Consider the following 14,785-nt stretch of genomic DNA (forward strand, 5'->3'; position numbering starts at 1 on the left):
AAACATGTCAGATGCTGGAATTCATTTAGGATGAATTTCCTACTTCCAGTAGGATTAATTGGGGTTAAATGTCTGGGCTGTTTCAAAGACAGAAACTTGATAAGTTTATGAGTATAGTTATTATCATATTAAGGTTGTTATTAATTATATTATGACATGACTGTCTGCAGTAACAAGGAAGCAGACCTGATGACTCAAGATGTCTGTGTTTCTTGCACTGACCTAATTTTTATCGAAAGTAATTTAATACTGCCTACAGAACAACTTGAAATGAATTTGGAAAGAAATGGATAACTGAAAGTAGGGCTGGCTTTTTCAGATTCTCTGATATGTAATTTTCTTAGCTGCAGCTTCAGCGTAACCATTGGCCTAAGAGAGGTCTAATACCACTCTTGTACAAGGATCAGAGTAGGTTAACTGGCACTGGTAGACAGTCACTGCTCTCCAGGGAGGGCACTGTGCCCACTGGCTGGAGCCCCTTGCCTATGAAGAAAGGCTGAGGGAACTGGATTTGTTTAGCTTGGAGAAGAGGAGGCTCCTTGCAGACCTCATTGTGGCCTTCCAGTGCATTAAGGAAGCTTATATATGGGAAGGAGAATGAATTTTACATGGTCCAGTAGTGATAGGTCAATGGGGAACTGTTTTGAATTAAAAGGAGGGATTTAGATTTGACATAAGGCAGAAATTCTTCCTCACCGCCTTTACTTAAAAGGTGGTGAGACACTGGAGCTTGTTTCTCAGAGAAGCTGTGGATGCTGCATTTCTGGAGGTATTCAAGATCAGATTGGATGTTCAAAGTCAGATTGGATGTTCAAAGTCAGATTGGATGAGGCCCTGGGCAACCTGGTCTAGAGGGTGATGTCCCTGCCCATGACGTGGGAAGTTAGACTAGATGGTATCTGAAGTTTGTTCCAACTCTAGCTATTCTATTATTCTATGGTTATTGGACTGTGAATTGTGAAATGCTGGTTCTTTATAAGATCATAATTTCATTTTTTTTTTTCCTAATATTTTTTCTTAGTTATATGAACATATTAAGTACTTTCTGCTTAATCATATATAAGGAAATTCTCTTCACTTACTGTAGCTTTCAAGATCTGATCCTAACGTATAAACTGTTGTTTTGGCTCTCCATGTATTCTCCCTCTATCCACTAGTTCATTCAGACATGTTTGCTAGCTATATCTCCTGGGATAATCAAGTCCAAGAAGGTAATTTTCCTGCTTGCTTTCTGGTTCCACTGGCCTTTTAGCAAATATTATTAACTTCTTTTATAGTTCAGTGGTAATATTCGTCTCAAGCTACAAAATGAAAATGTGGCAGAGATCCAAAAAGTCTTTTCAGTACAAAAATTCAATTTAAACAATTCTTAGGCATCTGGTTCTGAACTCCAAAGCTTCCTGGATGTACTTAAAACCAAATATACTTTCACATACAAAAGGTTTGTTGCTGGATGTCCATAATCGCTTCCATCTTGATCAGAAACCAATTTTAAAGCTTTAATACCAGAAAGCCGTGGTGGGATTTTCGTATCATTGCACATACTTCCTTGGTTTCAATCAGCTAGATATGCTCCAGGAGTTATATCTCTGCTTCAGGCTGTGATAGATTCCTTTAATAAATGACCAAAGGAAAGATGATTCCTTCTGAGCTGTTACACTGCTTGGCTGTATCCAGTTGTCCGCATTCTGACCCAAAGCTTAGGAGATTCAAATGTTAGCATGTTGGCCGCATGTTAGACTCTCATTAATTCTGTGGTCACTCTCAGCCTGTCACTTTCTGTGGAGTATTTTGAGATAAAACGATGAGCAAATTTTAATTCGCAGTTCTTAGTACGCTCTGAGCCAAATGACATGGATACATTTTCCAGTGACTGATCAGTTTAAAATGCACTGCGGAAAAATGTTTGTGACCTCACTGGTCCTATTGCTAGTTGAGTTTTGTCATATGGATAACATATGGGACTCAGCGTGGGGACTCAGGTGCAGCAGACTGTGGTGATCCTGCAGCAACTTTGCTTTTATCCTTTGGAGACCAGCTAACTAGAACTTGGATATTTCAGTGCTAAGCAATGTTAAGATATTGCTTTATTGTCTCTTTTTCTGGCAGTCATTATTTGTTCCTCACCTTTTAAGAAACACTGCACACAAATTGCAATAAGAACATGTAGTCCTAACAGTAATAAAATAATGAAAAGAGTTCTGAAGGTAATAATTCACTGGGGCTGTCTTAAGTCTCTTCTGCATTATTTGTGTTGTCTAATAGGTAGTTACGCTGTCTGAGGATTTTTTGAATGCAATAATCATGTTAAAGGCAATGTAACAAAGCTTTGACTTCACATTAGAAATACTTTATGTGTTTCTACATTGGAGAGAAGGAGGATATTTTTTTTCAATGTAATGACAAATTTTGTGTTAATATAAAAGCTCATTCTGAATTAGTTTTTCTTCTTTACCTTATTTCCGTAGGAAATCAGACTTACATAGCTATAGTTAATTGTTGTGAAACATATTGTTAATTATTGCGGTCTAGATATTAATAATAATAACAATAAAATAATATAAGAAAAATCAGCAACTGGAGAAAGAATACAAAAAACAGACTTGTGTTTACACTAAGAGTGAGGCAGGTACAATCTAGCATTGCCTTTGCCCCTTGCAGCCCCTTACTTTTAACAAGTTGACACAGCACCAAAGTTAGAAAAGAACCAAGTTGGTCTGCAGTTAACAGCAAGACAGCCCTGTGCCAGCTTGGATCTTGAGTCATCATCATAGTCAGTCTAAGTTAATTAGAGCTGGCATTAGCAGGGATCATCAGCTGGTCCACAGCACTGCAGATGCAGCTAAATTGCTTCTAATGGCAGACATAGCTTCTTGGATTTTAATTGTGAGGTTTCAGTACTAATGTGGCACCAGGGGGCATGGTCGTGAAGGGTTGATGGTTGGTCTGGATGCTTTTAGTGGTCTTTTCCAACCCTAATGATTCTATGATTCTATACTTGGTTATTTTCTGTAGCCTTTTGATGTCCATGAAGATAAAGAAGTATTTTTCTCATAGATGGGATTAACAGTAGCATCTCCAAATTTCTACATTGAATGCTGTTTTGTTTCCCCCCATTTCATAAGGAAGTTGATATATTTACAGTTTGTTATTTTTTAGCTGGCACTGTTGATAAGTAAGTTGTTGTAATCACCTATTCCTTACAAGGATGAACATGACGATGTTTTCCACGTGTTGCCTAGAATAACATTTTATTACATCAGAACAATTTTTAAGTAGTAAAATCTTCAGTAAATTAAAGCTTTAATGACATTTTTTTTTTTCTGTTTTAGGAGAAACAATGAGAATTGCCTCTTCAGAGTTTGCAGATGACCCGTGCTCCTCAGTGAAGCGGGGTACCATGGTGCGAGCTGCTCGTGCCTTGCTTTCTGCTGTGACCCGCTTGCTCATCCTGGCTGATATGGCGGACGTCATGAGGCTTCTGTCACATCTGAAAATTGTATGTATTTTTAATGGTTCTGTATTATCTTTGTTTTTTTTTTACATATGTAGAAGTCAGGACAAGTCATAGAATCATAGAATTGCTCAGTTTGGAAAAGACCTTAAAGATCATTGTGGCCAACTGGAACCTAACCATACTACCTTAATTAACAGCCCTCTGCTAAATCATGTCCTTGAGCACCATATCCAAACAGTTTTTAAACACAGTCAGCTATGGTGACTCAACCACCTTCCTGCGGAGCCTATTCCAGCGCTTAATAACCCTTTCTGTAGAGAAGTTTTTCCTGATACCCAACCTAAACGTCTTTGGCACAATTCGAGGCCATTTCCCCTCATCCTGTCACCAGTGGGAAGAGACCAAGCCTAACTCTCCCTACAATCACCTTTCAGATATTTGAAGAGAGCAATAGGGTCTTCCCTCAGCCTCCTCTGTGAATAAGTGCTCCCAATTCATACTCAACTACTGCTTGTTTTTTCTTCAAGTGCTGACCAAGGATTGAGATGAAGCAGATTTTTACAGTGTTCTCATTTATTTCCTTATTTTGAAGAAATGAATTTTTGGAGACTTAAAGCAGCACACTGCACAAATGCATCTATTTAACTGACCTCTCATCTAATCCAGATCTGACTCAGTGCTTGTTAAGTATTGCTATCTTGTGGCAGAGTTTTGGTACTGCAGTTATTCTTGAAGTCTGATGAAATTCTGGAGGTATCAGGAGTTTGTTGCTCTTATTTACAGTCAGAAAATAGTACAAGTGCCTTATCAGTCATCACAGAGGAAAGACAGAATAAGGAGGAATAATAGATTACCAGCTAGCTTGGTATAAATTTGTACGTACACTTGGCAGCCATCATTCATATTTTTATACAGTCACATTAAAGTTTTGTAATTGCAGTGGAATTTCTTTGTTTTGCTACTCCTTGGAAGATTTTACTTTGTCTTTTTAACAGTGTGGCCGTACAGAAAGATTTATTCTCAAAACAGCGAGAACCTCTCAGCTGGAAAATTGGGCAGATAGGCTAAACAGATAGAAAGAAGTTTTTATAATAGAAAAAAACAGCTTTTTTTTTTTTTTTTCTTTCTTTCTGTGTGGATTCTAATGTGCTCTTCTCTAATAATAGAATGCTGTTGTGATAGCTGAGGTATGTTATTTTCAATGTAAACATCACCTCTCGTGAATATGTTTTAATTTTTCCGTGCTATAAAACACTGTGCAATTGTAATTCAAATTATCCTTTGCTAGTGAGGCTAACAGTGTTATGAAAAAAAAGCTTTCTGTAAACTCTGTGATTAAGCTTCTTATCCAAGCTCTTTCATAGGTGATTTATTTATTTATTTTTCAGTTCCATAGAGTAAACTATTTCTAAGGCCTGACAGTGAAAAATAGTTTTATCTTATCATTTTCTAACGCAAACATGTTTTAGATGAATAAATAAATTACTAGGAAAAAAAAAGTTCATATGAAAGAAAATTACATTGGGACCAATCTTGTATTGACTCCATAGCAGCGTTGAAAGACTGGTGTAAGTTAACCATAAAATCTTTAAACTAAAATCGTGCAGCATGTCGGAGTTATGAAGGCTAATTTATACTGTAGGGATCCTGAAATGTACTGTAATCAGTTTTCATTGAAAGCATGTCAAAGGAGTTGTGCTACAGATTTCATCTGAGATAGTACGTATTAATTAATGCTTCAGAGCAAATATATGCAGTTGTCATCTGGAAGGATATTCAGTCGTTTCTTTCAGATTGTATTTTGCTCTATTAGAAACAGTTAAACGCGTGAAACACTTGAAGTATTTGGTAGTATGGTATGGATGATGGATATCTAGCATAATGAGTATTGTAATGAATCACCTGCTACTTAATCAAAGGAGCACATCTGTGCAGTTGAGCTTCTTCGTGTTTGGTTGAGCAGAGAAGTTACTCAGAAATGAACTTGTTTCAAATTCCTCTAGTAACCAATTTACTCATGTTGGAACTGAATGGGTTGTAGGTCTAGGAGGAAGTTTTTCACACAGAGGGTGGTGACGCACTGGAACAGGTTGCCCAAGGAGGCTGTGGATGCCCCATCCCTGCAGGCATTCAAGGCCAGGCTGGATGTGGCTCTGGGCAGCCTGGTCTGGTTGTTGGTGACCCTGCACATAGCAAGGGGTTGAAACCAGATGATTGTTGTGGTCCTTTTCAACTCAGACCATTCTATGATTGTAAAATAGATGATACACAGTAGAGTATGATCAACATTGTTCTAAATCTGATTATCAGATATAGTTTAGATTATTGAAATGTACATTTGCCTATACAAATGTATGGGTTTTCTGCTGTACTGCCTTGTAACTTCTGGATATTCCTAAGTCCACAGAAGGTAGTTAAAAGATCACAATACATGTATGCTGTATCCCACAGGAAGAAAGCTACAGTTAGAGCAACACAAATAATAAGATTAGTTGTACACGTTTGTTTCTTTTCTACTGATTTTATGGATTTCCAATAGCATTTGGAGAATAAGGTGCAAACCTGTTCTTATGTAGGACCATCTCTCAGTCAGAATTATCTGTTTCTCTTAGAAAGAAAAATGTGCCTGTTTTAACAGCTTCTGCACGTTCTCATAAATTGAAGCAATGGGTTTTAGAATGAAGGATGAATAGAACATATTCAGTTTTCAGTCTTTTTCTTTGGAATTGCATTTTTTATCTCGCGAGGGAGTGAAATGCAAGTCTGAATTCCTGTCCCATTTCAGGAGAAGTTAGTTTGCTTACTTTTTGAAAAGAACATTTTATCCATTCAGATTTTGTTTGTACTTGCACTGTGTAGGGTTAAGATTTATGACAGATTTAATGCACTAACTTGTTAATGTGACTGGGGTTCGATGTTGCTGATGGTTAGCTTCAGTCTGGCTGACTGCAGCTCTGTTTGCTTTTCTCAGTTCTGAAGTAACTGAGAAATATCTCAAGGTAAAGCTGAGGGAAAGGAAACAATAAGTATGTTCTGGGTTAAATCCATTGTTTTCCATTTGTTTCATAAAGACGCAGCGATTTTGGTATATCAGACTAAATTTAAATCTCAACAGTAAATTTTAGTTTCCTGTTTAGAAGTTACGTCTTGTTTAGAATTAATGCCTCTGTCCTGTTTTCACATAAAGCCTATACCACATGTTAAGAACATATCCATCTATTTTCTCTTAAAAGCCATATATACTACACATTTAGTGTGAGGCCACTGCAGAAATTAATATAGTTATTCCTTTTACATTGGCTTTGCATGATACCAAAGTACAGTACTTGGAAAATGATGCATAATGCCAGTCACACAGCTTTTCTATAAAAAACTGATTAAAGTTAATGAGATTGTCATAAATCCACCGCTCAGTGATGGACCTACATGCTAAATGGGGTCCATATAATAAAGTGTAATGGACAGAGTAGTTACAGGTGTTGTACAACTGGATTAAACAGTTAACCCTGCTGATGTATTATGTTCTAGGTAGAGGAAGCCCTAGAAGCAGTGAAAAATGCAACGAATGAGCAAGATTTAGCGAATCGCTTTAAAGAATTTGGAAAAGAGATGGTGAAACTGAATTACGTAGCTGCGCGACGACAGCAGGTGAGTACATTCCAAAGCAGTGGATGAGAAATAAAGGCCTGACTCTAAAGATATTGTTTCATTTTCAAGATGCTTTTAAAACATATAATAAGTAGTTGCAGTGTCGTGGCACGTCATTGAGTCATACTGATTTTTTGTGAATGTGATGAAATTTTTCACAATGTAATTGTTTTAAGAACATTATTCAAGTGAATTCAATTAATAATGAAGTCGAGGTGAAAAGGCAATCTAAAGGTTAGGAATTGTTTTCCAATGGTGACTGTTCCTGCTCAGTTGGTTTGGGGGTACTCCAACAGCTGAAAAGCATGAGCTCTTTGGTAGTGCAGTCTAACTCAGATTCAGGAATGGGAGTCTTAATTTGTGTTTTAAACCAACATTGTTAGTTTGCAGACACTTAAAAATACAAGTACGTACCCAATTCATTTATTACTTAAGCAGATGGAAAAAAAAAAACAAACAAAAAACCAAAACAACAAAACCTGAACAGAAAGTCGTGGCGGCATTTATTCAGCACCCATAGCTATTTAACTTTACATTGAACAGAACTTTGTTCAGAGATGTCTTTGTATTGCAGATTGCAGAGCACACTCAGTTTGGAAAGCTGACTTTATGCATTCATCCTATTTATTTTTTGCATTGCAGTGGTACTGATTTATTGTTCTGTCACTTGTACATTTCTGACAACTCAGAAATGCAAGGCTAGTATCACATAAACAATGTTATTTTGTATATTCAGACACTTCTCTTCCAGAAATGCAGTGAAAATTTAGTGAAAAAGTTAAAAATGTTAACAGGAAAGAAAATGAAGCTGTTTGTCTCTTGTGTTCTTGGAGTTTTGAAAAGATAAAAGCAAGTCTTAGCGTAGACCTTTAAAGATTCACAAAGAATCACAGAATCATAAGGGTTGGAAGGGGCCTCCAGAGATCATTGAGTCCAACCCCCCTGCCAAAGCAGGTTCCCTACACCAGGTTGCACAGGTAGGAGTCCAGGCAGGACTTGAATATCTCCAGAGAAGGAGAATCCATAACCCCCCTGGGCAGCCTGTTCCAGTGCTTCATCACCTTCACCGTAAAGAAGTTCTTGTGCACATCTTGTCCCCAAACTCCTCTGTTTGTATTTTTAAAACAGAATAGTGTTTTGTTACTGCTTATGAGTATTACTAGGAATACTTCACCTGGTGTTTGAAAAGCTTTCATAAATAGGTTGATACTATATATAAATGAAGGTATTCGTGGATAAATAAAAATAATGTGGTGCCATCTTTTTCTGGTAAGGTATTGCAGGATATCTGTTGTAAGAGGAAACAAAAGGAAGAATAAGTTGCTAAGGCAAAAAGCAAAGTATACGAGAAATAGAGCCAAATGTAAAGAAAGGAAAATGTGTCTTCTGTTTATAAGGAAAACTTTGGGAAAATATATATATAAGCACAGCAGTTGTAGCCAGGAAAAGAAAACAAATGCATGGACTTCTCATCGAGGGGAAAACATATTTTAGAAGGAATCTAAATCATGTAATATTGAGAATTCTTATTTAGACACAAAATACATGTTTTGTAAATTCAGTGCCCATAATAAAACTGTAACTATGCACATAAAAGGATTTTGTGAGAATTATGGTCAGTTTTGTCATTATTGGCATCTCTGCATTATCACCAGACAGTGACAGTGTAGACCGTACTTTCTAACACTAAAGCTTTCATTTACAACTAAATAACTGTGTATTTTTCTGTAGGAGCTGAAAGATCCTCACTGCAGGGATGAAATGGCTGCAGCTCGAGGTGCTCTGAAGAAGAATGCCACCATGTTGTATACTGCATCCCAAGCATTCCTTCGTCATCCTGATGTTGCAGCCACTAGGGCCAACAGAGACTATGTCTTCAAGCAAGTTCAAGAAGCAATTGCTGGTATCTCCAATGCTGCCCAAGCCACCTCACCCACTGATGAAAACAAGGGGCATACTGGCATAGGAGAGCTTGCTGCTGCACTAAATGAATTTGATGTGAGTATCACAAGCGTGTGGAAAATGAAATGTTTCGCCATGAAATCTACAGTGCTTTTAACTAAGTGCGTTTTAGACAGGACTCACATTTTCCTTTTCATTCAGGTCCATTTTCTTAGAAAGCAGAGACAAAGTGCAGATGTTGATTTGTGTTATTTGTAACTAGGAATAGTTATTTGCTGCTGATGGACATGAATTATAAGGATTTTGTACTCAAACGCTGCAGCTGTGCTAGAGGGAAAGAATTTGTCCTCTGCCCTGGCATCCTTGAAATATCCAGCTACATAAATAACACCAAGTGTGATAAATCTGGCAGTTCATTTCTGTGACGTTTGTCATGTGTTTTGTTGAATGGTGAAATCAGATTTATCTGGCATGTCAGGAAGGAAGATAATGCAGGAAAATGAGGATGATGGTAGAGCTGAGCATCCTGGAAACATTAACAGAGTGTATTGAATCATGGATTATATTAATCAAATAAGGCACCTTTCAAACAGATGAAGCTGGTCCTGTTAGTTGCAGACAAGGTGCTGCAGCCTCTCTTCCAGAAACAGCTAGTTTTGGCATAAGTAACTTTCTTAACTTTCTGCATGCTAATTGCACTACTCATCTTTTCTGTAGCAGTTTTTCTCCTTACAAAGTTGCAATGCAAGTATATGTCACACCTTTTCAGGTGATACTCAGTTCTGCTTTATGTTGGGCTGGAAGTGGAGGCGTTTGTACAAGTGGTGCCTCTTCTGTCACAGGACTGAGCTTCTTATGCATCTGCAGCTTACTGTCATTGGGTTTACATAGGAGATGATAATAGAAACAGTAAATATAATAGGAGTGACTGAGTGGCTCAGTGACTGAGTAGGATATGGTAATAAGAAAATAGGCAGAGAATGAATATAGAAATGATAGCAGTAGGGAAATGGGGACAAATCTGGAAATATGTTGGCTGAAAATATGTGGATAAGCATGGGGGGAGCAAGTGGGCTGGTAGCTGACTAGCAGAAGGGTTTGTGCCATTGATAACATATCCCCTTCCTGTCGTGGTTCATCACGCTGCAAACCAGAAGCCGCGCTCTGATCAAATTTCTTCCTTCATGGGTCAAAGCAGTTGCCCGTGCAGTGAAAGAAAAGGAGCAGCAGAAGGTGAAACACTGCTAAAACCATTCAGAGCTACTGTGGGACCCAGAGATAGACTCAAATTTCATTGTACTTTTAGGTATAAAGAAAAGAAAACACTACTGCCCTCATCGACGGTACCAATACTGTTTAAGTATCTGTATTTCTACTTATGTATTTTTTCCTGTAAAATTATTGTGGGTCAAGATTTAAAGAATTCTGCCTGGTTTGCAAGGCCTTCTCAGCTTACAGATCCCTTACTGGTAAGGTCCTGGAAATAATATCCCTGTTTATCTGATTGTACTCTGGCTTTTGTGTGTGACTTTGCTGTTATGGACAGTAGAGGTTTGACAAACAGTCACAGAAAGCACGTGACTCTTAGCAGATCTAAACTGATGATGCTACTGCTCTCTGGAAAAGGCTGTTGTGCTTAGTGAAAGTAAATTCAGTGATTCATTGGGCTGTGGAGACGATGCGAGACATCTGATGTTGAACACTGCCTTTTTTGGACAACATTTGTTCATCGGCTTTCTTCTCAGGTAAAGTCTTTCCTGGTTTACGTGATGTGGCAGGCATCGTAAATGTGCATGGGAAATACATAGTCATAGGATCATGTTCTGTCCACAGCTGTTCTGAAGTGCATACTGAACCTGGTATTGTATGATAAGTTAATTCTGCTCTATTAAAAATGTTTGCATGTGTTTCCATAGCATTTGCCAGTTCTCAGACTTCAGTATTTCTCATTTCAGAGTCAGCACTCTGTGGCTTAACACTTCAGATGACTGCAGTGTCATCAGTCTGAATATTCTCTCTATCAAAATATCATCAAATGTAATATAAATCATTATCCAACCTATTTTAATCACTTCAGCTAGTATGTTTGTAGGTGTTACATTGTCATGCTCTATAGAGTCATATGGCACTGAGATGTGTGGTATAAAATCACCTGTGAGCTCTTAGCAGTTAAGTCTTTGAGAAGAACTATCACTTAATTCTTCTCAGAGATATTTATGTAGAAATGAAGAGAGTTTATGAATCTGTTCTGTATCTGCATTCGCTGCATTAAAATGCTCCTTGATATGGATGGATAAAACTTAAAAAAAAACCACAAAAACGTGTTTAATTGTCTTTATATGTTTTTGCATTTTCAGATCGTTTGATTCCAGATATTTTTTGATTTAATAGTGAAGAATTTTATTATTAAAGTTTGTTATACGTTTTAGAGTCATTCAGTATTTCTGGATTCTTGCTGAAACAACTAAAGGAGCTCCTTTTGTTCCTCCGGAGAAAATTATCTCAATTTCTGCAAGGTACACAGAGGAGTGTGCCAAGAGCTTGCTTTGAATTCTGAAAGTATAATGTTTACATTGAGCACATGGCAGTTTCTGTCTGATACAGCTGTTTAGGTCTCAGCCTTTCTCGTTGTCAAAGGACTGCTGCTATCACTTGTTGTCAGTGGCAGGCTGAAATGGTATTTGTTGGGTACAGGGCATGTCCAACTAGTCAGAGAGTGTTTCCAGTCACAGCATGGAGCCAAGGCTGGGATTTCTTGGTTTCTGGAAATATAGTTGCAGGGTATACAAACAACACTCTGAAAGTCAAACCTCTTCTGAAATTCAGATTGTAGGCATTTCAAATATGTCATCCTAAAATGTTTAACGATTAAATACCTTTGAACGTTTTGATTCATAGAATCATTGAACCATTGAAGTTGGAAAGGTCACCTAGTCCAACTGTCCATCTGTCTCCCATATTGCTTGCTGAACCATGTCCCAAAGTATTACATCTATGCTTTCCTTAAAAACCTCCAGGGATGGGGACTCTACCATTTCCTTGGGCAACCTGTTCTAATGCCTGACCACTCTTTCTGAGTAGAAATTCTTTTAATATCCAACCTGAACTTCCCCTGGTGCAACTTGAGGTCATTCCGTCTCATGCTATCACTGTTATCTGGGAGAAGAGGCCAACCCCCACCTCACTGCAACCTCCTTTCAGGTATTTGTAGAGGGCAATAAGATGCCACCCTGAGCTTCCTCCAGACTGAAGAACCTCAGTTCCCATAGTGGCTTCTCATAAGACTTGAGTTCCAGACCCCTCACAGCTTCATTGCCCTTCTCTGGACACACTCCGGGGCCTTGATGTCTTTCTTGTAGTGAGGGGCCCCAGATTGAACCCAGTACTCGAGGTGCAGCCTTACCAGAGCCAAACACAGGGGGGCAATCACCTCCCTGGATGGCTACACTATTTCTGATGCAATGTGGGTTGCCATTGGCCTTCTTGGCTAACTGGAAACCCTACCTCTCAAGCCTGCCTAGGTCCCTCTGAATAGTATCCCTTCCCTCTGGTGTGTCAGCTGCACCACTCAGCTTAATGTGATCTGCAGACTTGCTGAGGGCGCACTTGATCATGCTGTCCATACCGTTAAATCCTTGGATTTAATTCCATTCACCACCACTCTCTAGGCCCAGCCTAGAATGTACCTGTACAAACCACAGGACACCAGATTATCAAGGAGAATACTGTGTGGGGGGGGCAACATCAAAGGCTTTGCTGAAGTCTAAGTAGACTGTGTCAACAGCCTTTCCTACATCCAGCAGGCGGGTCACTCGATCATAAGAGATTAGGTTGATCAAGCAGGACCTGCCTTTCGTGAACCCACACTGGCTGAGCCTGATCAGGGGATCAGGTTGTCCTGAACCTGCCATGTGATCACCCTAAAGATGATCTGTTTCTTGACACCAAGGTGAGGATGATGTGCCTGTACTTCCTTGGATCTTCCTTATGACCCTTCTTCAAGATCGGAGTCATATTAGTATGTCTCCAGTCATCTGCGACCTCTCCAGTTGACCAGAATTGCTAGTAGATGGTGGAAAGCAGCTTGGCTCCCTCAGCACCCTCAGGTCAATCCTGTGTGGCCCCACTGACCCTTGATAGTCCAGGTTGAGTAGCAGATCTCTTTCCACCTGAATCATGGGGGAATTTATTCTACTGCCCGTTGCAGACTTCAATGTCAGTGGGTAGAGGATAACAGTTCTGACTATAAAATGAGATGTAAAGAAGGGGACTTTTAATAGATGTTAATGCAAACAGATGATCACTGACGTACTGTTTCCGTGTGCATACATGCAGTTGTCACTAAAGCTGCTTACTAGGAACATTCATCCACGTTATGTCTGGACTTGCCATGCCTGTGTGTCACCCCTTGTCTATCTGGTTTTAAAATTGCATTGAGTCTTGACTAAATATTGTAATAATTTCTGTTATGATGCAGTTGATCTGCTAGAGATGAAAAAGAAGTGATCGGCATTTAGGGATGTGGTTTAGTGGATATAGTGGCAATGGGATGATGGTTAGACTAATGATCTTAGCAGGCAGTCTTTTGTAACCTTTACGATAAAATATATCATGTTTCATTGGAAGGAACAGAACTTCCCACTTTTCTATCATAATTCGGTTATTTCAGCCAACAGTTTTGCAGATGCCCTCCCTTCCTTCCCTGAACACTATTATTAGCCTCTTGTTCTCAATTTCCTGTTCATTGCCTTCGGGAACAAAGGGTTGGGAGTGCTGTATATCACTTGATACTTTAGGAAAGGGAAAACACAGTGGATCCAAGTTATTCCCTCGTTCCTCTTGTAAAGGGAAATACCGTACCCTACTGGCAGCTGGAGTCATGTGCATTCATTTCTCTCTGGGCACTTACGAGTGCTGCTGGTGAGTTCTGGGTGAATATTTGCTGTTTAAGAGCACCACCTAGTGGGTTTCTTGGCATTTCTTTTCCCCTGAAATGCTGTATCTCCCTTCTTTTGTATAGTAAATTAGCTTTGCAGAAAAATTTAGCAACGCAAAATGCTGTTTGTAAGTTTAACCATATCTTATTGCTGCCACTTCTTTTGATCATGTTTTTCTTACAAATGCATTAAGCTACAACAGGACAAAGATCAGTTTATTTGCAGAGATTTTGTAGTGAGCAGATTTGCTAAGAGACTGGAAACACAAATGAAACGCATTAAAAATCGAATTGGCATAAATATATTTCTAAACATTACATAGATTTTCTCCAGGAAAATAATTTCTCCATTGTGGGCAATGTAATTTTGTTAATGATAGTTACGAATATCTGAATGGTCATATCCAAAATATATGAAAGGTTTTTCAGTTTACGTTTAGCCATGTGTCGTGAAATTATCCAATTAAATTACAGTTGGTAATATTTTGAATGTGCTGATTTAGCACTTGTGCGATGCTTATCTAAGTCACATGTGAACCTTGCCAGCATCTCATGGAAGTGATTTCTCCATAGTTATTCCTGTACTTTGTTTAAGGAAGATTCTTAACTAGTATTTATTTATCAGTTAATTTTCTTAGAGAGGTTGATTCCTGTTAAAACATAACGTGTCTCTCTTTATATGGTTTCATATTCTGTGTTAAAGTTTACTTCTAAATTCTCTGAAGAAATAATCTGTTTTCCATTTCACTAATGGTGTAAAAGAGAGCTAAAGACCATAATTACTCTCACCATCCTTTTTACACAATAGAACAATGGGGGAATTGCATATAGGTCATGAATTC

General features: G+C 38.5%; 1 protein-coding gene across 1 annotated transcript in view; it reads left to right on the forward strand.

Moving 5' to 3' along the window:
• Positions 1-14,785, forward strand: part of CTNNA2 (catenin alpha 2) — a 441,905-nt gene that overhangs the window by 104,829 nt on the left and 322,291 nt on the right. Inside the window, exons 4-6 of the mRNA XM_072334895.1 lie at positions 3,333-3,499; positions 6,986-7,105; positions 8,837-9,103. Coding sequence (XP_072190996.1) covers positions 3,333-3,499; positions 6,986-7,105; positions 8,837-9,103 — 554 coding nt within the window. The remainder of the gene's footprint in view (positions 1-3,332; positions 3,500-6,985; positions 7,106-8,836; positions 9,104-14,785) is intronic.

The sequence above is a fragment of the Excalfactoria chinensis genome, chromosome 4, assembly GCF_039878825.1.
Source record: "Excalfactoria chinensis isolate bCotChi1 chromosome 4, bCotChi1.hap2, whole genome shotgun sequence".
Taxonomy (NCBI): Eukaryota; Metazoa; Chordata; class Aves; order Galliformes; family Phasianidae; genus Excalfactoria; species Excalfactoria chinensis.